Genomic DNA, 20,108 nt, shown 5'->3' with positions numbered 1-20,108 from the left:
CGGCCTTGGGTGCAACGGCCCGACATCTTGCGAAACTTATAGCGGCGAGAGGTATCAGCGGAACCGAGCCGCATGTGTCGTGGATTCTTCTGAATGTCGTACATATTCGGAAATCCGCAGGCATCATATGGTGTTTGGTCGTTTCACTGCAACAGAGAACGGGGCAGCAGACCGAGGATGCGTGCTTGTTGTATATAGACTGGAGCCCCCACAAGCAGCATAAAAACTCTTTAGCATGGAGCACTCGTGAGATTGCACTGTATGTGGATGTCTGGTGATCTCGTGTGTCTCATGCTGAGCTATGGCTTGCGAGTGTAGCCTAGCACGGCTCTTCTCTAACTACCCTGGTAGCACTCTTATGCGCACGAAGCGTACTATGGAACGGCGACATCATTTTTGGGCAGTGTTGGAGGTTCGTGACTTGATAGGCGAGCGGCCTTTTAGAAGTATGTGTCTGTGTCTCGGCAGCGCCCGCACGCCGTGAGACACACGAAAGTCGGCATCTCGACATGGCCGACGACGAGACACTCGCAAGGCGAGACAGTCCCGGACCGAACCATTAACGACGAAAAGTGGTCTATAGAGGAGCGTAATACATATGTTTCCGGTAGGATCCAAGGATTTGCTATCCAGCACTCTCGCCACAAGGTTGAGTTTCCTACTACGGCTCCCATGCGCGCTTTCCCCTCTTGTGTTCCAGGTGGCAAAGTCTCGGTGGGCAAATTTCTAGGGGTTCGGGAACGAATGGTTCGACTTGGGGTCGACGTCAGGGGATGGCTGCACCTGTGTAGTCCCCGTGGCCGCCACCCTCGGAAAGCAGTAGCTTTCAGGAGCGAAGGGCCCGCAACTCGACTTCAACGGCGGCGGATGATCTGCGAATCTCACTTCGCCGCTCTTTCGCGCCTTTCTGTCGTACGCGGACGGGATGCTCGGGTCCGTCTCACGCCTGATCCTCGTCATGGGGATGGCTTCGGGCGGTGCCTCGGGATCGCCCGGACCGTCCGTGGGGCAATCGCGAGAAAACGAAGGCCGGGGTGAGCTGAGGACGGATATATCGTCCACGGTAATGAGCGATCTCCTGGAGTAGTCGCATGGTGTCGTTAGTCTGATGGAGCTCGGGCTGATGCAATCGGGCGGAACTGCAGCTCTATGGCTCGAGGATGATGTGCTGGGTGTACTGCCCGCGTTATCTCGAGAAGTGACCCATTGAATAACGAGGGCCGAGAATAGAACTGCAGACAGCGTTAGAGCGGAATCAGCAGCGTGGTCTATTCGTCTCATACTGTCGCAATTGCAGCACATCAGACAAACCCAACCGGGCTCTCCGTTTAACGCCATTAGCACAGAGAGGTTGCTGACAAGATGTGTCAGTATCCCTGACACAGACGGCTAAAGGAGATGAGACTTGCACAATACTGCTGATCAGCGTGCAGATGGCACCGATGAATGTTCTAACTGCGACTGTGCGTAGACGACGGTTTGCTGGCGTACGGGCCATATTCTTGAAACTGTACAGCCCTGTCTCGTGTCAACCGTGTTGGGTCGCGTGCTTTTGCCACGGAACTCACTGCTTAGGGGTACGAGGAACATCAGCGTCAGGTACACGTTGGCGATTGCGTCGAAAGATATGAGGGGGATCATGGCTGGGCTCCTCATGCCGATGATGCAATGTCCATCCTTCAAATCGGCAATGCGACTATACTTGTCAGCAGCCTTCAGAGAAGGCAGTTGGGAACGGAATGATAGGCTCACAATATAAAGTTTGGTATTGCTACGACGACATATATGCCGAGCATGCCACAGGAGTTGAAGAGGTACAGTCTGGACTGTAGCCTCCCCTTTGGCGTTGCGCGGACAATGTGCTGCAGACAGTGTCAGAGAAACAACTCACGCTCAAGCGAGGGCACGCACGCTTTTCTCGACCAGGAAGAGGTATATGAACTGAAAGACAGAGTCAATATGCAAACCCATTCAAGGTCACAAAGAGAGCCGCTCGGGTGGCTCACAATCTGCAACAAGATTCTCAGTTAGCCGCGTTGTGTCGCTCCAGTCAGGGGTTGCTGCAGTCCAGAACCTTCGTCGTGATGTAGCACGCGAGACAGAGCAGTATGGCACTATCGCACGTTTTGTGGTTGGCGTTTATGCCGAGAGCGTGCTGTAGCGTAGCCGTTCCGGTGACGAAGAGGTATGAATCGACGTAAATGGCAAACATCACTTTGCATCCGTTAGCAGGTGCCCAGGTGTCAGGGTAATGGAGAGTCTCCGCGGATGGCCTCTTACGCCACACGACGAGCGGTAACCGGCGCCATGATCGAATGGCCAGAGCCCTCTGTGCTGTAGTCCAGTGTTAACCCCAGCCAGTGGACTCCTGGAGGCAAGGTACAAGTAAGACATGGGCGAAGCTCACTAATGAACAAGGTGAGGATCGTCGTGGCCGCCAGGGCGAGCACCATGCTCGCGATCCGACCCCCTTCGGGTACGCCCACAGGCGGCATACCCGCTACCGGCGGTATCATGTCTTCATCGGGTGAGAGTCGAGGCGGCGCGGCGTCTCGCGGCGTCGTGGAGCTGGCGAAGTCCAGATCGGCACAGGGGGGACGACAGGCGACAATTTGGGATGTCTGAGGGTTCCAAGAGAAGTCAAGGATGTTCCAATGGAGAAGAAGAAGAAGACGAAGAGAAGGATAAGACAAGGACGTAGAGGCAGCTCAGGAAGCCCAGTGCTGTCGCCCGTTCGAGTCGCTCTGCCAGACGGTCGCTGGTCAAGGGAAGAGGGAAGATGCTTCGAAGCGTCTCTAGGTTGATGCCGCAGACAAAGGTATCTCGTTTCACCGGGCCGCAGAGATGGCTTGATCGACCAGCCAAGGCGGCGAGCCATTTGCCAAGATGGTATTTCGTGCCGTGCCATGAAAGAGGAAGGCACGCCTGCTACGATACGAGTGGATATCGGGAAGAGCAGCTGTTGCAGATTTACGTCGCTCTTTCCCGACGCTGCAACAAAGGGATAAACAGCACGCGACTCCACAAGACGGCTACGATAGCTCACGCAGGCTCGACATACCATAGCTTGCCTGGCATCACGTAAAGAAACTGTACCGTGCACAGACTACCTGCGCGGGAAAAGGACCATGTACTCCGTATATATTCATTCTGATTCGAGCACATCTCCATGCCCCGATATGCCAAGCAACAAAACGCCGTGCCATGCTCCGAATGCTCCTGTGCCCATCCCGTGTTCTTGTTGCTCCCAAACGCCTCTCATAGCAGCATAGCCAAAGCACCGAAACACGCCCACGACTGCGTAGTCCGACGAGGAGCAGCAAGGGCCCAGATGTTGGCGGAGTCCAGCCCGCCAAGGCCCGGCTATCCTGGGTCACCGTCGTTTCAGCAGCCCACACAACCTCGTGCAGCCTCTGCTGCTCACGCAGCTTCCTCAGCTTCGACTTTCTCGGCGGCGCTGCGCGGGCTGGGCGCGGGTCCGAATCCGAAACTTGTCCTTGAGCTTATCAGTCAGGCGCGCGCCATGCGGCCTGCTGTCGGCCGCGTCCGCTGCTTCTGGCTCGTGAGCCTCATGACCATGTTCATTCCTCTGAGCCCTCATCTGTCGGAGGGCTTCGATCCGCTCTTCCACGGGTGCTTGCCGCAGCCTGTTGACGTCGAACAGACGCGACAAGCGGTGGCTATGCGTGCTAGACGAAGCATGCTCGTCTTCGCCCTCCATGGCCAGGGGAGGGGCAAGGGATTCGTTATCGCCGGCGGTCGAGCCTTCATTGGCGTTGCCCTGATTCGGACGAAGATCCAGTCGACTATTTAATGTTAGGAACTGTTGTAGTATCGAAAACTCTCACGACACTTACCAGAGCGGACATGTCCCGGACACGTTGACCAGCCAGGGGTCGACGCAGTGGGGGTGGAACTGGTGGTTGCACGGCAAGACTCTGACGTCCTCTCCCACCTTAAAGTCTTCGGTACAGATGGAGCAGCCCGGGTGGCTGTCTTCGCCATGCCCGGTGTCCGTCACAGCGGAGGAGTTCCGCGTGGACCTCGATGTCTCCCCGCTCGGTCGTCGGGACCCAGGAGCGGCCGCTGCGCCGGTGACTGAATCGGGTTGCCTGTCATCCACGGATCGCTGTGTTGCAGCATCGTGACCATCCGTCGTGGCCGTGTCCAGCTCGAGCTCGGGGTCCGGCTTGGTAGGCTGCTGGTTCCCGAACTTGACAATGGGGATGGTGTCGAGCACAGCGCGGGCCAGCCCCTTGGCTCGGCTCTGCCGCGGCCTCCCGCCGAAGGCGCCCCTCGGTCCATATCGCTCCGGGTAGCGGTGCGCCCTTATGGCGCCCGTGGCAATGATGATGAGGAACAGCAGGGTGATCAGGCCCGTGATACTATACAGAATGCTCATCGCCACAGCGGAGTTGCTACCTCCACTGCCGCTGTCGCCGCTGGCGCTCTGGTTGTCGGTAGCATTACCGGAGATGAGGACCTTGACGTCGCGCCCAGCCTTGGTGCCGTTGAGAAAGTTCAGGACCTCGCTCGCCTCGCCCGCGTCCGCCATGGTCAGTATGCTGGTGTAGGGGAGAGAGTCGGTGTCGCTGATGGAGCACCAGTTCTTGTTGGTCGAGTAGAGGACGATGGCCTTGGGCTTCTGCTTCATCAGGTCGTTGAGCATCTTATCGGGGTTGATGAAGCTGTCGTCGCTTGGCTTGTCACAGGATAGATATGCGACGTCGTCGTGGTCTGTGATTTCGTTGAAGTTGGTCACGTTGGCAGGCTTCATGTTGCCGTATATCCGGACAATCTGTCATGGCGCCACGGTCAGCAACGAGGCTGTGTGCCAGATGGCCCGAAGTAGACTCACCCCGCGAGCAGGACTCGACTCGTTGAGGCCGAGATTTGACGTCAGCGGGATCGTGGTTAGCTGGAGGCCCGGCTGAGCGGACAGCGTCAACTGCAGGGCATTGTTGGACGCCCACTCGGGGACCTCGCTCTCCGCCTCCGTGGTGACGCCTCCATCATCGGCTCCAACAAAGGCAGCAGCGAAGAGCAGGGCGGAGAGCAGCGTCGTCAGCCGGCTGGCTCGGCCGAAGGACGGCACGGCCATGGCCGATCGGAGGGTCGCGAGGAGCCGAAGCGGCGGACCTGCCGGGCTGTGTGCGAACGTCGATAGGACGCTTAGGAGGGATATCGGCGTCCCGGAGATGTGGTGCCGCAGACGTCTAGGCGAAGAGGGAAAGTTTGCGTATGAATAGCCAAGGCGGCAGTCGAGAGGAGCCGCGGAGGCCACGGACGAGCTCGGGCTCTGTCTTAGTGGGAGAGGAGCGGCGACATTGGGCGAGCGATTGGCGAGTGCCGCAGCTGGATTCGCTCGCGACGAGATTGAATCGGGCGCAAGACGGCAGAGACGCAGACGGAGTCGGGGTCGTAGGAGATGGGCGAGCGGGAGAAGGGTGGATTAGGGGGGCCGAGTGGTTCGTGCGGTCGGGAGAAATGTACGACGGCGATGCAGGAAAGCGGATGGATCGAGCCCGGAGATGGATGGGACCGCAGCGAGCGGACTTGAGAAGGGGGGGGGGGGGGGGGGGCGCAACGGTGCCGTGGAGATGGAGTGCAGCGCAGTGCGGCACAGACGAGCGGGGAGCCGAACGGCCGGCAGCCGGCGCCGCGCAGGCCATTCAGCGAGCATCAGCACCAGCGCCCAGTGGGAGTTGAGCCCCTAGGAAGGCGGCGCAGTGTCAGCGTCCATGGGGAGGTGCTGTGGAGTCGGGGCCCCGGGGCCTGCTGGAAACGGCCGCTAAAGGTTCGTGGGAGCGCTTGGCCAAGGCGCTGGGCGGCAGTGGTACTCGGCCCGGCAGCCATTCGACGCCCGCAGCGCAGGTACCCCGCCGGCAGCGCGCCACGCATTGATGTCTGGGCGCCAGCGCCCGCGACCACTTACAGCGCCGGCCCGCGGTGCAGCTGCCCACCGCTGCCAGACGCTACAGGCTCGGCGCGACACTCGGGGGCGGCACTACGATGGCATGCCAGAGGCGACCCAATGGCGGCCGGGCCGGGTGGGCCGGCACTGAGGCTGGTCTGGCGGGCGGCGCAGTCCCATCACCATCAATCGCGCGCCCGCGGATGTGACAGACGAACCCTCGCACGCATGATTCACGTCGCTCCTTGGCACGAGAGAGGAACTGCCGTAATATCACGCAGAGCGCACTCTAACGAGCGGCATCGTCACTCTACCTTTCGGGTGGTCATCCAATTGCCTCTGGGCGGCCAGACTCATCTCACCGAGTTCCGCGTGTGGGCGGTGCGTGATGCAGTTCCAACACGGATGAGCGGCAGCGGCGGAGCGCTCGGAGTCGTCGACGCTCGTGACCGGGCGCCATTGGAATCATGATGCAACGACGTGAGATGACGACGGGAACGCTGCCGCCACGCGCGCGCCCGGCGCCTCATCCCCAGAGCCCTATCCCGTCGCGTCTGCAAGGCCCTTGCGCAACGACACGCAGAACCAGCCGCAGCAGCCACAGTGGCACATCCGTCGTGCTTCGAGTGTCACAGCCACCAGAACTGGGCGCGGGCGTCGTCAACGCGAGAGTCTCGCAAGTCTGCAGCCCTGGGTGAGCATCGCGATGCAACCCGCTTTCCGCGCGCGCCGCCGGCCTCTGCCGCCTCCACACCAAGGACCCCCAGCACATGAAACGGCCGCCCCCTAGATTGTAGCACGGCCGGTGCCGTCGACGCAGCAGCTTCCGGGCCTTCGGAACCTCCACTCTTGCGCCAACAATAGACCCCCGTCGTCCCGCCAGGTTTCCCCTCAACAGCAACCGAACCGAGTCAACCGACCCACTGCGGCACCTTTGTGTACTTTGTACAAGTCCACTCGTGCGAAGACAACAGGAGGAACGTCTAACTTGGTGACCGTCCGTTCAACGAACTGTTCATCCTCGCGCTGCGGGGCCTTGGTACGTGGAACGCGCGAGAATCCTTCTTCTCCATGTCATCTGCGACGTCACCACCGGGCGTGGCCCAACGACGCCCGCCGTGTGCGAGACACGCTTGGTGAGACTCTGAGCAGCCCGAAGTGAGACCTCGAGGGCCACGAGACTAGGTTTCGGACGGCAAGAAACAGGCTTGCCCAACCCGCCAAAGAAAGCAGCGGAAGCACGTCCAAGACCCCGTAATGAAGACTTGCACCCTCTTGCGGGTGCACCTCCCGCGCTCCGCTGCGGAACAAACAGGACGTGGACGCGCCGTCGTCGTTGGACGCGCTTCGACGCCGCCTGGGCTCAGCCAGCGGCCAGCTGCCGGCCATCAGACGACGGCGCGCGTCGTCTGCGACAACGGGGTGGCCGAGCCCGAGACTTGCTCTAGTCTCATGCTTCGAATGCGTGAAAACTTGCCAGTCGGGATGCATGATCGAATCGTTCAAGCATCGTCAATGGCGATAATATGCTGCGGCCGAGGGATGAATCTCGACTCCCACTTACCGCCGCCCGGACCCCCGGCTATCCGCCCGGCCCGTCAAGTGCCGGGTCTCGGAAGCGTCCCATGCCAACTACTTGGCGCCTCACACTTCGGCAACCCACCTCCCTTCACCATGGATACCTTGGATACTTGCGAATATCGCGGACGCTGCACACGTCGCCCGATACAGTACTGAGAGCGATATGCCACGGACGCTCGCCGCCAACATTGTTCCACGCCAGTCGGCCTAGCCGTTCCCGCACAAAAGGACCGTGACGAACTGCCGTCCCGTGCGCCTGACCTTACGGCGCACCGCCACTTTTTGTTGTTTCCCAAGAGGGACGACAACGTTAAAACAACTAGCGTGGCAGCCAGTTTCTTTTGCCGCGGGACTATAACAGCCTGTGCGTTGCCATTCACGCCACATACTTGGCTGATGGGTTCGTGTCTATCAGACCTGGTTGCATGGCGCGGCGAGACAGACCGGCGTATGTCTGTAGAAATAGCAAGGACGGCGTGGAGGCCTGGCCGACGTGGCGCCGAATGTGTTCATTAGTCACGCAGCCTGGACTCGATGTATAAATCTGCGGATCAGGAAACACAAGCGTTGCCCGAGGTAAATGTGCATGAGCTCGTATAACACTCGTGGATCTGATCGACCGAGGCCCTGAACGGCGGCGGCGTGACGCGACCACTGCCGAGGCGGTTGCCCGGTGGATGCCCTTTGTGGCGGCGTCGTGAGGTTGTCCGCAGATCACCGCCAGTGGCCTCGCCCAGTCCACCCAGGTCGGCTTGCTCAAATCTCTTCCATATCCTCCAGGTCATCCAGCGGCGGGAATTCACCCACCTCGACTCTTTCTGGCCGCACAAAGACACCGTGCTTGAGCTCGGATGCCTCACCCCAGTATCGGGTTCCCGCGATGCTGCCGTCATTCTTGCCTACCGGCTCGTCTAGCTGTACTCCGACCCAGGTGCCTCGGCCGGCGGGAATCTCCTTGACCTCACCCACGTATCGTACCACGCCGCGGCGGGCGTCTTCGCTGCCGACCCGGCACCGCCTACCCACTTCAATGCCGCGGCGGCGCACCTCGTCGTCCAGGGCTGCGAGCTTGGCCTGCTCGTGGTCAGGCGCGTTCGGGTCGAACCGGCCCAGCTTCTGCGCCTTCTTCCATGCCAGCACAGAGTCCGTCTTTTTCTCGTACTCGTCCTCGGGCATCACGTACTTGTCCACGCCGGACGTGTCGGTGTAGTTGGGCCTTGCGCCCGGCGGTCGGGCATCTCCCACCTGCAACGCGTCCGCTCGCCGTCAGCCTGTGTTCTCGGTCATCCCGCACAATCTTCATGACCAGACTGGCCCGTAGCAGTAGTGCAATGGCGGAGACGAGTGATCCGACTTGGACCTGGGCGCATGGAGAATTCGTCGGGCTGGAAGCCTCATGCCGACCCATGCATCACTCTGCCCCTCTTCTTGCCTTTGCAGGCGTGTCGTTTCGCGTCATCGACCCGCCTGGTCATGCGGTCGCTGGCCCCTCCGCTGCGCCAAACCGCCTTCATGGCGAAACGTAGCATCGATTCAGCAGGCAGAGCGGCCGCATGAGACATTTTCCGGCATGCACGCATGGCAGCACGGTGAGAGCCGGGCACGACGGGACGGTGCTCGAGGCCGGGACGAAACCCCAGGATCCTGGACGCGGTGCCGTCTCGCTGGGGGCGGGAGCAAATCAGAACAGGGAGAGGCCAAGACTTACATGCAGCTCGGCGTAGGGAGCCAGGGGGAAGCTGGACAGGTGTATGCTGTCCTCGTCGGCTCCGTCAATGGGGATGCGTTCCGCCCCTGCTGACGGCTGGAGACTCAGTATCTGAGACGAAGGGGGAATGCCAGTGATGGTCTCGAGCTTGGCGCGGAGCTGCGTGATGGTCCACGACGGCGTGATGCGGCGCTCAGAGGCCGCATTCTCCGAGATGACCTGGAGAGGGACGTCGGCCATGATGTCTGCTTGCTGCGACGGAAAATCAACCGGTGGTCGGAGCGGTTCTGGACGATGGTCTGTCGTCGTCGCGGACGCGGGTTGGAGGTCGTCGCCCTGTCTCGGAGAAACAAGGTGGGGTGGGGGCTAAAGGGGGGAAATCAGGGTCTCCCCTCTGGAGCCTCGTTGAGTGAGTGTGAGTGCTCGGAGCGCGGCGATGGCGTGCGGGCAGCTGGGAGCAGGGTATAGAATGCAGAGCCGGGCAAGGCAGAAACGAGGGCGCCGACGTGGGTTTGTTTGTTCTCGAAAGCGACAGCGTCGGGTGCACTTGCCGTGATAAGCTCTCCCACTCGAGGCACGCACCCAAACGAGGTACCCAAGGTATAAAGTACCGCGTGCGGTCGCGGCGCTGCCCGGTTCGCGGCGCGTCGCCATTGGGCCCCTCCAGGGCTGCCAGGACGCTGAACCACCTCCTGGAACCGCCCACAGTGCCGTGGTGCCTGCCGTATGGAAGGCGACTGACGATCTGCGGCCCGCATGAGTCTTCCACGGGCCCTTGAGCAGCCCTATGAAAAGTGCAAAATGCCCATGGGATTAGTACCTGCCCGGCACTTTGTCGCCCGGCGCCTGATCAAGAGACGGTGACGAGGTGGTCCCTTTTGCCCTGCGACTCCAAGGACGGGGATTGCCCCGCCAAAGTCGAGATGAATCACATCACCGCGGGGCTCTGTCCTTCAGTCCGCTCAGCATGAGCACCAGGCCTCTGCTGCCTTGCCCCGCGAAGGGGCCAGGTCACGGACTGGGCTTATACGCACCGCGCTGTTCATCTGGACCTCACCTCAGGTTGTTGTTGTTGTTGTTGTTGTCTCAGAATGGCGTCATTTCCATTTGCTGCGATATTGCGCCGGTTCCTCACCCTCGAGCGCAGCCGTCCAATGCCCCTCGCTGCCCCTCACTGCCCCTCGCCAGTCAAGCCCATCTGGGCAGGACCCTTCACTAGCCACGATTATTAGGTTGCGAGCCACAGCGCACACTACGCCGCCTCATCTGCTGTCGGCCAACTGGAGCAGTGAGGGCTTTGTCTGTACATAATACATAATACGTGCCCACGGCAACCCAGCAAGCCTCCTCGCCTTGCATTGGTTCTGGCGTCACCGCCCACCGTTGCTGTACCCTTCACCATCGTCACAGTCGCACAAACCACGTCTGCTGTTCGGCAAACTCTGCCCTCCTCCTTTGCTTCACCGCATGTCCACCACCACAAGCTCTTTGGGCTTGGGTTGCGCTGCGGGATCGCCGCCAGCCATGCAGAGACGAGGCGATTCTACGCCCTGACGTAGCAGTCGCAATGCAATCCGCTGTGCTCGGCCGTCAGCTCTGCCCTTGGTGTCATGCTGTGTGACCAGGCCTCAGGTTTTGAGTACGCCCGCCCACCGAGATGCCCCATGCCAACAATACTAGGTAGGTAGTCGTCTCAGGGCTCTCTGCTCTGGAAACCCATGACACAGGCGGGTTGCTGGAGGCCAAGGCCGACATGCGGCATCGATGCAGCCCGCTAGGCATTGACAGCTGCACGCGCGGCGGATTTGGCACTGCAGGTTAGCAAACGATGATATACGCATGTTCCATGCCCATGCTGCAAGCGTAGAATCGACCGGGCTCCTCGGCAGCGACGGGTCCCGGTGCCCTGAGTGCAACATCATTTGCCTGCCCGGTCCGCCGGCTAGCCGTGTCGCCCTGGCCTTCCGGTGCCGCTGCACTTTGCTTTGAGGATCGAAGCGGTCTGCCGCGCATTGGGCCAAGCAGTCGACACAGCAAGCAGTAGCTGCTCTTGCGCTGCAAGTGCACAGGCTTGAAACACCACCTTCACGACCACGGGCAATGTTGTCTGTCAACGTGCTTCGTCTGCCCCCGCGTCAGGTGGCAGCGACAGGACCGCCCAGCCTTCTTGAGGTGTCACCCAGACATTGGCATTGGGTAGGAGCCGAGATAAGCCTATAGCGTCCCAAGGAATTGCTTTGCATGGAGCCATCTCGAACCAAGAAACAAGGCAAAACACCCGGGGTAGAAAAAGCAAGTCGTCCCTAGTAGTGGCAAGCACATTAGTGAAACGGGACAGCGAGCCCCCAAGAAGAAAGTCTTGACGGCCCAAGCACCAGCAGTTCGCCGTCTGAACGAGAAAGATGGCATGCTGCGTCTTGATACCTGACACTTGGGAGATGCCCAAGGTCAAGAGGCCTCTCACCGCCACGTTTGCGCGGCGTCGTGGGCTGAAGCGCCAGCGTCATCATCGACGTTGGGCTGTGCTCGCTTCTGCCGTAGAGCCCTGTCCTCCTGACTGCGCCCCGGCATGTCCCTGTTATAGAGGTCTGCAGTCGTCGTACCGGGTGCCTCGAGGCGGTGGCGGTTGATGTCATATGGCGTGTGGGGTGCCCATAGCATATGAGTTCATGATTTCTGTTGCCGCAGGGGCGTTCGCATCACCTCCTGCTCACCGATTCCACCGCTGGAGTGGGCGATGCATTTGGAGGCGCCATGCCGTGCCTCACCTTGAAGATGACGTCGGATGCTCAATGCACGGGGGTTGAGCTACCGCTCCGCGGAGCCATCCCGCACGTTGCCTGAGAGCAGAAGTGGGTGTGATGCACGCTGGCCAAAGTAAGTACATTGCCTTGTTGAACAGCTTGGCGCCTTGCTCACCGGGCCGGCCCAAGCCCGCCTCCGAGTTCGTCCCCTTGAAAGCCACGTATGTGTATGGGAGCCCAACGGCCCGTTCACTGGAACTCGACACGCCTGCGCAATTCTGTGCGAAGTCCACCGTAGGCACGTGTGGGTGTGTGCGTGTGCTGGTGCAGCGCGCTTGTTCGAGGTCGCTCCTAACAGCCGCACGCCACCCTCCCGGATTAGTCCATGGGGAACCAGCCTCGCGCAACGATAGGCCACGGGAGAGCGGCCGCCGGCGCTGCATACATATGCCTCGACTCACTTGACTTGGCCGCGGGCCTGGGTGTGTCGGGCCCTCCAGGCACAATGCCTGAGCCACCAGGTGGAAACCGAAACTCGGCTTCTACTGTGCAAACTCGCTCAAACCATCGTGACTTGTAGCCTGGTCATAGGGCCTTGTCTGGCAGATACAATCCGAGGAAGGCAGTGATTTGGTCTCCGCCCGGCACGCCAAACAGAGCGAAACGGGCCGGGCGTGACGATTCGTCGCCGCCATCCTCGCTTGGGCATCAACACTTGGGCGTGGAGCCGCGCTTCGCCTTTGGGCCCGAGGCATGACACCCACGATGCCACGCATCGCATTGCACTAGAGCCACGGGACGGGATGACCGGGAGCGACGGCCACTCTCGCTGCAGTCGGTCTGTCGTTGCCAGTGATCGACTTCTATATATGGCAGTGGGCTTCGCCTCAGTCGCGACTTACACGTGTTAGCCAGGTGATGCGTTTTGGGCCGATAAGGCGGTGTCGAGTCCGTCGACCACATCCGTTGCCCTGTCGTGGCGGTCACGGAAGAGGGGCTAGCCACCGGGGAGGTGGACCTTGTGGCGTTGGTGCAAGGGGACACTGAGTTTGCAGGTCCGGTTACAGAAGAAGGAGGGGGGGGGGGGCGTCGGCAACAAACGGGCGGTTCCAGGGCGGCGTTGAAGCGGGATGCGTTCGATCTCCAGTGTGATGACGCTGGTAGCTGCATCCATGTGAAGCGCCAACGGGCGCCGAGCGAAGGCACCAGCCTGTTGGTTGCCATGCGCGTGCTCGGCCTGCATGTTGGTGGCCCGGGGGCATGGCGGTGATGAACAGGCGTTCGTGTGGCTCGCAGTTAAATCGATGAACCCTTTGGCATCCCTGGTCTGACGTGGACACGGCGCAACGCACCGGGTGTCCGCCCACACCCATCGCGAGCCTCCTGCCTGCCTCGCTTTTTGGAGGATTCGTACTCGCGCCGCAACGTGTTACGGCTGACCGCCATTCCCACTCTGTGCATCCACGATTGGCACTGCTCCCGCCTGGATGGCGCAGTCCCGTCTGCCAGCCGCTTGCCCTGCCCTCGAGCCGAGTTGGAGCAAGGGGAGGCCATTGGGCGCCCCAGGGCGGTGATGTCTTCCCCAATGCTGACCATGATCCTTGGGAGCAGGCAATGGAGGGTTTTGGGGTCGGGAAAGCTTGAACCGAAAGACATGAACTGTGGTGTCAGCCGTCGGCGCACAGACATCGATGCCGGCCGCGACATTTGCAGCTAATTTTCCATCCGATCAGAGAGGCAGTGAAGCATGTCCAGGCATACCGAGCAGGCTAAGATCGGTTCCCCCATGCTGCCCAGGCCCTGCACTCCACGAGGTTGCAGGCAGGCTGCAGGATGCGAGCCTTTTCACATTCGATGCCAGGCTCGATGCGAACAGATGCCCGCGGCGCCTACCAGAAGGAGACGGCATCGTGGATGATGTACATACAAGTGCGTCGGGGCGAGCGTCTGGTGACAACGCTGCACCTGGCCGGAACGGTGCCACAGCAGCCAGTGCAGCCAGGAACTGCAGATGGTGCGGGCCAGATCTTCGGCGGCCATGGACGGAGGCAGCGTCTCGGCGGTGAAGGGCCAGCCGCGTTGCCGTCCAAAGCGCGCTGACACGCCCCCCCGAACAATTCCTGGATCGCATCGTGTCGCATCGCATCGCTTTGGTCCTGGTCCGCTGCAGTTTGTCGGGGTTCATGCCCCACCCAAGGACCGGTCAACGGCATTAGCAGTTCCTTTTCTTCCGGAGTAGCAACTTTTTCCTGGGCGGTTCAACGGAAACGCACGGGAGAGGGTGCAGCCCCTGTCGTCGCTGCCCAGGTTAGAAGGTTCGTGTCGAGTAGAGTGCAAGAGCAGGACCATCAATAGACCTGCGACGGCGGAACGCGAATCTGGCTCGGAACTCGAGGCACCCCCTCCTCCGTTGGACGTCCAGCCGCGAGGTACAGTACTCCATGCTCAGTGAGTCCAAGCTGGGCCTCTCGGTGCAGCGAGGTAGGGCCAGAGTGTCCTGGTGCCAGCAAATATCTCACCCTGTTATTACGAAGCATGGCCCCCTCCATCCCAGAGCGCCTTGCGTGGCTTCCATTGTAAGGAAGTGCATGCGACACACAACAGACGCGTCGCAGCACCTACACGCCCCCTCCAGCTGCTGCTGGCCAGGTCGCCCTCCACGGTGCGCTGGGATAGACAAGGCGATGACGATGGAGCGTGGCCAGCCAGACACAAGGAGGTACGGCATCTGGAGACACGAGCATGCATGGCTTCGTGGCCATGCGCTGGCAAGCAAGCGAGCTGGTAGGGAGGGCTCTGGGCTGGGACCGGCGGCGGCGCCCAAGATGGGTAAAAACTGGAGCGTTGGAGGGGTCGAAGGCGAAGATCAGCTGCAGTGCGGATTGCGAGTGGACGGCGTGGACTGCCGCTGACAAAGGACGCCTGCCGTGACATTGGCGGGAACCGTGATCGGAGAGCGTGCGTCCGTCGGGAGACGGTTTTCGTTTGGAAGGATGTATGGCGGTCGAGAAGCAGAAACGAACGAGTCGTGGAGAGCAGATGCAGCAAGGAAGAGCCGACAAGCAGCCGTCGAGCGCGAGTACCTCACGTATAACAACAACAGGCTCGTCTGGCATCGGGAAGGCGCGCACGAGACGAATGGAGGGCGAGCGCTTGCCTGTTTCGAATCTTATGCGTGGCAGAAGGCCGCGCGGGTACCAGGTACCGTTGGGCACCTGGGCGGAATCTCGAGGGGCAGGCGGGCGAACGCCCAGGGCCGCCAGCAACCACTTACACGCCCAAAGTACCGGGTACGACGCCGGCCTCTCATTGAGCGCTTCGTCGACGGGCGCGCCACAACCAACGGCGCCAGCCTGAACCGTTCCTTGTGCGAAGTTCGGCGTACCCTTGGGGTGGGAACCTCAGTCATCCAGATGTTGCATGACGGCGCCAAACAAGACGCCCAGAGGAGCTTGGAGGCGCCTTAACGCAGAGAGTAAGGGACCGGGATGCCCCTCCGGACGTCGCAGCGCCCGCTGCTCTGGCTTGTGTGGCCAATTTGTCCTGGGCAATCATGGCTGGCAACAGGTCCGAGTAAGCCTGGGTTTGGGGCTGTAGCGGAGCCACCTTGGCCGCGCGCACACGCGTTGACCCAACATCAGGATCGCAGAAGGAATTATACGACGCATGTCTGATGTGAGCGCCGAAGCGCATGGCCTGGTTCAGCCGGCGGCTCATTCCACATTGCCTTGTCGGTACGAGGGCCTCCTGGGCCTCCTGGACCTCATCCTCATGCGCCCTGGCCAGTCGTGATCCGCTCAGCGGAATGCGCGCAGGTCCCGTGCCCGTGCGCTGGGGAGGGCCGGCTCTCCCCCATGCCTGTGCGCAGGCGGTTGTGCTTTGTGCGGACGCCGACGTTGGTGTTTTGGGCCGTCCAAAGAAGGAAAACGCCCTGTGGCGGGCGAGGCGGGCACAGCCTGGGAGCGCGGGAGCGGGAGGACGGGAGCAGAGAGGCCCAAGTTGAGTTATAGTACTTCATAAGGTACCTACCTTACCTAGCAGTAACCACGGAGCAGGTACCTGGTGCATGCAAGCTGGCCTGGCCTTCCCGGTCACTGATCGTACGGGACTACCGCGGGTGGGCACGTTGGATCGACCGAACTGGAGGCTTTGGTGCCAGTCATTACCAAGCGCCTCACGGCCTTTACCCACCCGGGGCAGGCTGGGCTGCCCGGGCTGCCCGGGCTGCGGCTGCGGCTGCGGCTGCGGTTGTCAGTCTCGCTGTCGCTGTACTCGCAGTCGTCGCTGTCTGGGCAAGGAAGGATGGAAGGAAGGAACGAAGGGGATGAGGATGGGGCGAGAGAAAGGGGACAGACAGAGACCGGGGAGGGGGGGCGTGTCTGCAGCGCAGCCTGACAGGTACCTGACTGGGTCCTGCCTGGCCTCACGCGCAGGGTAACTGAACTGACTTTGCCCACTCTGATGAGGCATGAGCGACCCGCGAGATGGACGTCACGGCATTATCCCTCCCCTCGCCGTTAATTTCTGCTTTTTACTTTTTTTTTCCTTCTCTGAATGTCCTTACCACTGAGTGGCCCGGCCTTGGCCTCGCACCCGCACGCATGACTGCCGGGACCCGTCTTCATCAAAGCCCACGGGGGCCATGGACGCACGCACTCGGGCGTTCATCCGCGGTCCTCGAAGCTCCTGTCGCTCCACGACAACACGAGCACAGCAACGGCCACCCCGTCCAGCAGCAGCGCCAGCCGCTCCAATACACGCCTACTTTGTACAGTACGTCAGGGACTCCACGCATGCACCAGACGCCAGGCACCAAATGGGAGGTGCCAGCGGCCAAGCGGCTGGCAGGCACGCTGCGCGGATGTTGGGTGACGCCCAGGGCGCTCTCAGGGCCAATTCAGGGCCTATGACGAGCCGTGGCCGTCGTCGCCCCGTCCCGACCAAACGGCCGCCAATCCGACGCACACCCCACGCCGCCGCCACGCAACGCACCGCACAGCACAGCACAGCCAGCAGAGCACAGCACAGCACAGCACAGCACAGCGCTGCGCTGCGCTGCACCGCGGCTGTTGCACGGTGGGTGGCCGCCCGTCTGTTGCGCCTCGCAAATGGGCGGTCGCGAGCACCGGTAAAGGGTGTTCGACAGCCGTGGTCCACGGTCCACGATCCACCCGACCCGTGGCTGGGCTCGCTGCTCGCCCTCGGCCCACGCCCCTCCCTCTTGGTGCATGAGGGACCCCAACATGGCTGTTCCCGCACGCCCCTCATGCATGTCTCTCCATGCCCTCTGGCTTGACGTTCATCATGCATAGGCAGCTAAGGTTGTTGAACTTGGATAGCCCTATACAGGCCCACGCGCTCACACACCCGGCCTTGCCAACGCGGCGTTGTATCGACGCACCAAGGCCATATGTTGCTATACTTGGGGCTGCCTGCTCAGTCATGCACCTCCCGGCAGGGCCAGCAGACCCAGCAGACCCAGCAGAGCCAGCAGAGCCAGCAGGGCGGGCAGGCGGGCGCGCCAGAGGGCCAACCTTGGCTCTTCTCATCTGCCAGCGCGGCAGTCATTATGCTGCCCCCGACCGCCCTCCTCCCCCCCACGGTTCACCCTCGCCGGCGTCGATGAAGTGCATCGATGCCTGCCAGCCGAGCCGAGCCCCTCCAGACCCAAGGACCCAGCCTGCTGGGGCCCTTTTTGCTTTCTTTTTCGCCTCGACCGGCCGACCCCTGCCCCCGGCCGTCGCTCTGTCGCCGTGCCGCCTCGAGCAAGACGTCGCCCACCTCAGGCAAGCGTCAAGTACCAGCAACCTCTCGGCCGGACGTCCGCCTCGTCCCTGCGCCGTGGCAGGCACCCCTGTCGGCGTTGGTGCCCCATACTCGCGCTCGTAGGCGGCCGTACGGCCCATGCAGTACCCAAGCCCACCTCATCTGTCCATCCATCCATCCATGCCTTGGCTCGTCGGCTCGTATACATACCTATCGTCCCCTCTGACGTTGTCCCTCGTCTGCCGGGGCTGGGGCTCTTGCAAACCCTCGACGCCGTGCCGCCACCTGATGTCTGTGTCTGCTTTGCAGGAACCTGGTCTGGCCTTTTCATGTACTCGTACTGGCCCGTTGCCGCTGCTCACTCTGCTTCATCTCCAGCCCATTGGCCGACAACTGCTCGCACGGCACCAATCACAGCCCGGACTCGCCTCCAAACACGACTCCAGGAGCCGTTGTCTACTTGGGTCATCCCCAGACACCTCCAGGTCTCTTCCGTTTCCTTTTCTCCTCCTCTTGCCCCCCTCTCGTCCCGTCTGTTACCTGCCCCGAGCTGGGCTGTCGATATCAGTGCGCCGGCGCGGACTCTCGACCGGCCATCGCCAACTCGCTCGCAGTCTCCCTCTTCGCCCTCGTCTCGCCAGCTCGAGAGCCCGCCTGGAGCCACCTGCCGGCCCAACGCCAGCCCGGACCTTGACGAGGACCCGACTGCCGTGTGATCCTCCGGAGCTACGTCCATCGCTACACCAAGGCAGCTATTTGCTGGGCCTCGCTACACTGCGTCGCTTGGACAACGCAGTTTGTCCCCAACCAAGTCCGGGAGCAGCCAAGGCCGCGCCTGGCAGCCAGTCGCGGAGCTGGCCCAACTCAAGAGCCAGACGCTGCTCTGCCTCCCGCGGGCGGAGCCCTTGTTCGACGTCATTCCCAACAGCGGCGACGTCGGCCTGCACCGCGGCTCCTGTGCTCCAGCCCCAGCCCCGGTCCCATCACGCCTCGCAGGCAGCAGACGGCAGGGTCACGCCTTCAACGTGGATATCGGCTCCTTGCTCAAACGCTCCGACTCAAATGAGTCTCCCGCGTATACCCAACAGCCTCGACCCGCCCTCGTGCCGCCATCGACGGGTGCCGCCCCAGTTCATGGGCAGCTGCCCGCGCAGATCGCGCCACCTGCTGCGTCCGGCCCGATGCCCAACGCCAGGCGCAACATGCCTCCCCTAGCATCTGATCAGCCCGTGAAAAAGCAGAGCAAATGGTCGCAGGAGGAGGACAGCCTCATCATCGAGCTCAGGGGAAGTGGCATGAAGTGGGAAGACGTCTCCAAGCGACTGCCGGGCCGAAGCGCCATAAGCTGTCGACTCCACTATCAAAACTACCTTGAACGGCGGAGTGAGTGGGACGAAGAGCGCAAGAACAAGCTGGCAAGGCTTTACGAAAGGTAATTTTAACTTGAGCATTTGCCTCATCCACGAAAAGGGGGACGCGCCTCGCTGCGTAGCGTCGCGACACACTTGCTGACACTGTTACAGGTTCAAGGCGGAGATGTGGGCCAAGGTGGCCGAAGAGCTGCAAGTTCCCTGGCGAGCGGCCGAAGCTATGCACTGGCAGCTCGGAGAAGTCGATATGGCCCGTCGAGCCGGCGTTGTTCCGTTCTCGCTGGCGTCAGGCAACGTCGAAAGCACGGCACGAGCAGCGGTACCACGGCCCGCCGCCCACTTCCAGCATCAGGAGAGCCTTGGTCACCATCTGACGCCTCCATCGCCACGGTCTATATACGCCCGAAATCCCGCCCTGTCTGTCATGCCGGTACCCCAACGGGTCGAGGCGCTACCACCAGCACCCCCTCCTCCCCCTCCGCCGGCAGCTGCTGGGCCGGGATTCCCTCCCGGAATGCCGCAGGAGCACGGAGAGCTCTATTACACTTCTGGTCCGGGCCTTGCACCCATCCAGACTCAAGGGCAGCCTCGCAATCCGGGTCCGCTGCCAAGCCTTGCCGAGCTCACGACGGGCGTCAGTCCCTACGGAACTCCAATCGAGCGGCCGCGATCCGGCCCGATGGGGCCGGGCTCGGGGCCAGGCCCGGGGCCAGGCCCGAAACACGGACCGAGCCTGCCGCCTGCGCAGGGTTACCTTCCTCCAGAACCTACAAGGGCCAAACGGCGAGCAAGTCCAGAAATGATGCAACGAGAGAACAGCCACAGGAGGCGGATTGGATGAAGTCCGCCACAACATTCGGCAGCGAAAGAACAAGAGAAAACAAAGCACGGAATAGAATGTTGCCGACTGGGCCACGGTTTAGTCTCCGGAGTTATAGATTTGATGATGGGAAGACGGGCAGAGAGGGCCTGCAGATACACAAGGACTGGATGATCCTTTTCATTGCGAGCGAGCCAACGATTTT

At 61.6% G+C, this 20,108-nt stretch overlaps 4 protein-coding genes across 4 annotated transcripts; 2 read left to right on the top strand and 2 right to left on the bottom strand.

Moving 5' to 3' along the window:
- Positions 1-925: 925 nt before the first annotated feature.
- Positions 926-1,087, top strand: PLICBS_008391 (uncharacterized protein; the record flags this gene model as incomplete). The annotated part of the gene is made up of 1 exon (XM_065601385.1): positions 926-1,087. One exon carries the CDS (start codon positions 926-928, stop codon positions 1,085-1,087), a length of 162 nt encoding a protein of 53 aa, XP_065457457.1.
- A 2,346-nt stretch (positions 1,088-3,433) lies between these two features.
- On the bottom strand, positions 3,434-5,101 carry PLICBS_008390 (uncharacterized protein; the record flags this gene model as incomplete). Its single annotated transcript, XM_018324094.1, has 3 exons — positions 3,434-3,806; positions 3,858-4,798; positions 4,859-5,101. 3 exons carry the CDS (start codon positions 5,099-5,101, stop codon positions 3,434-3,436), a joined length of 1,557 nt encoding a protein of 518 aa, XP_018177273.1.
- Positions 5,102-8,251: 3,150 nt separating this feature from the next.
- Positions 8,252-9,443, bottom strand: PLICBS_008389 (uncharacterized protein; the record flags this gene model as incomplete). The annotated part of the gene is made up of 2 exons (XM_018324095.1): positions 8,252-8,740; positions 9,204-9,443. The coding sequence occupies 2 exons, from the start codon at positions 9,441-9,443 to the stop codon at positions 8,252-8,254; spliced, it is 729 nt and encodes a 242-aa protein (XP_018177274.1).
- A 9,451-nt stretch (positions 9,444-18,894) lies between these two features.
- PLICBS_008388 (uncharacterized protein) lies at positions 18,895-19,457 on the top strand (the record flags this gene model as incomplete). The annotated part of the gene is made up of 3 exons (XM_065601384.1): positions 18,895-19,145; positions 19,237-19,351; positions 19,401-19,457. The coding sequence occupies 3 exons, from the start codon at positions 18,895-18,897 to the stop codon at positions 19,455-19,457; spliced, it is 423 nt and encodes a 140-aa protein (XP_065457456.1).
- Positions 19,458-20,108: the final 651 nt, after the last annotated feature.

Source organism: Purpureocillium lilacinum (genome assembly GCF_023168085.1).
Source record: "Purpureocillium lilacinum CBS 284.36 DNA, scaffold_6, whole genome shotgun sequence".
NCBI lineage: Eukaryota > Fungi > Ascomycota > Sordariomycetes > Hypocreales > Ophiocordycipitaceae > Purpureocillium > Purpureocillium lilacinum.
This window is presented reverse-complemented; position numbering and strand designations above follow the sequence as displayed.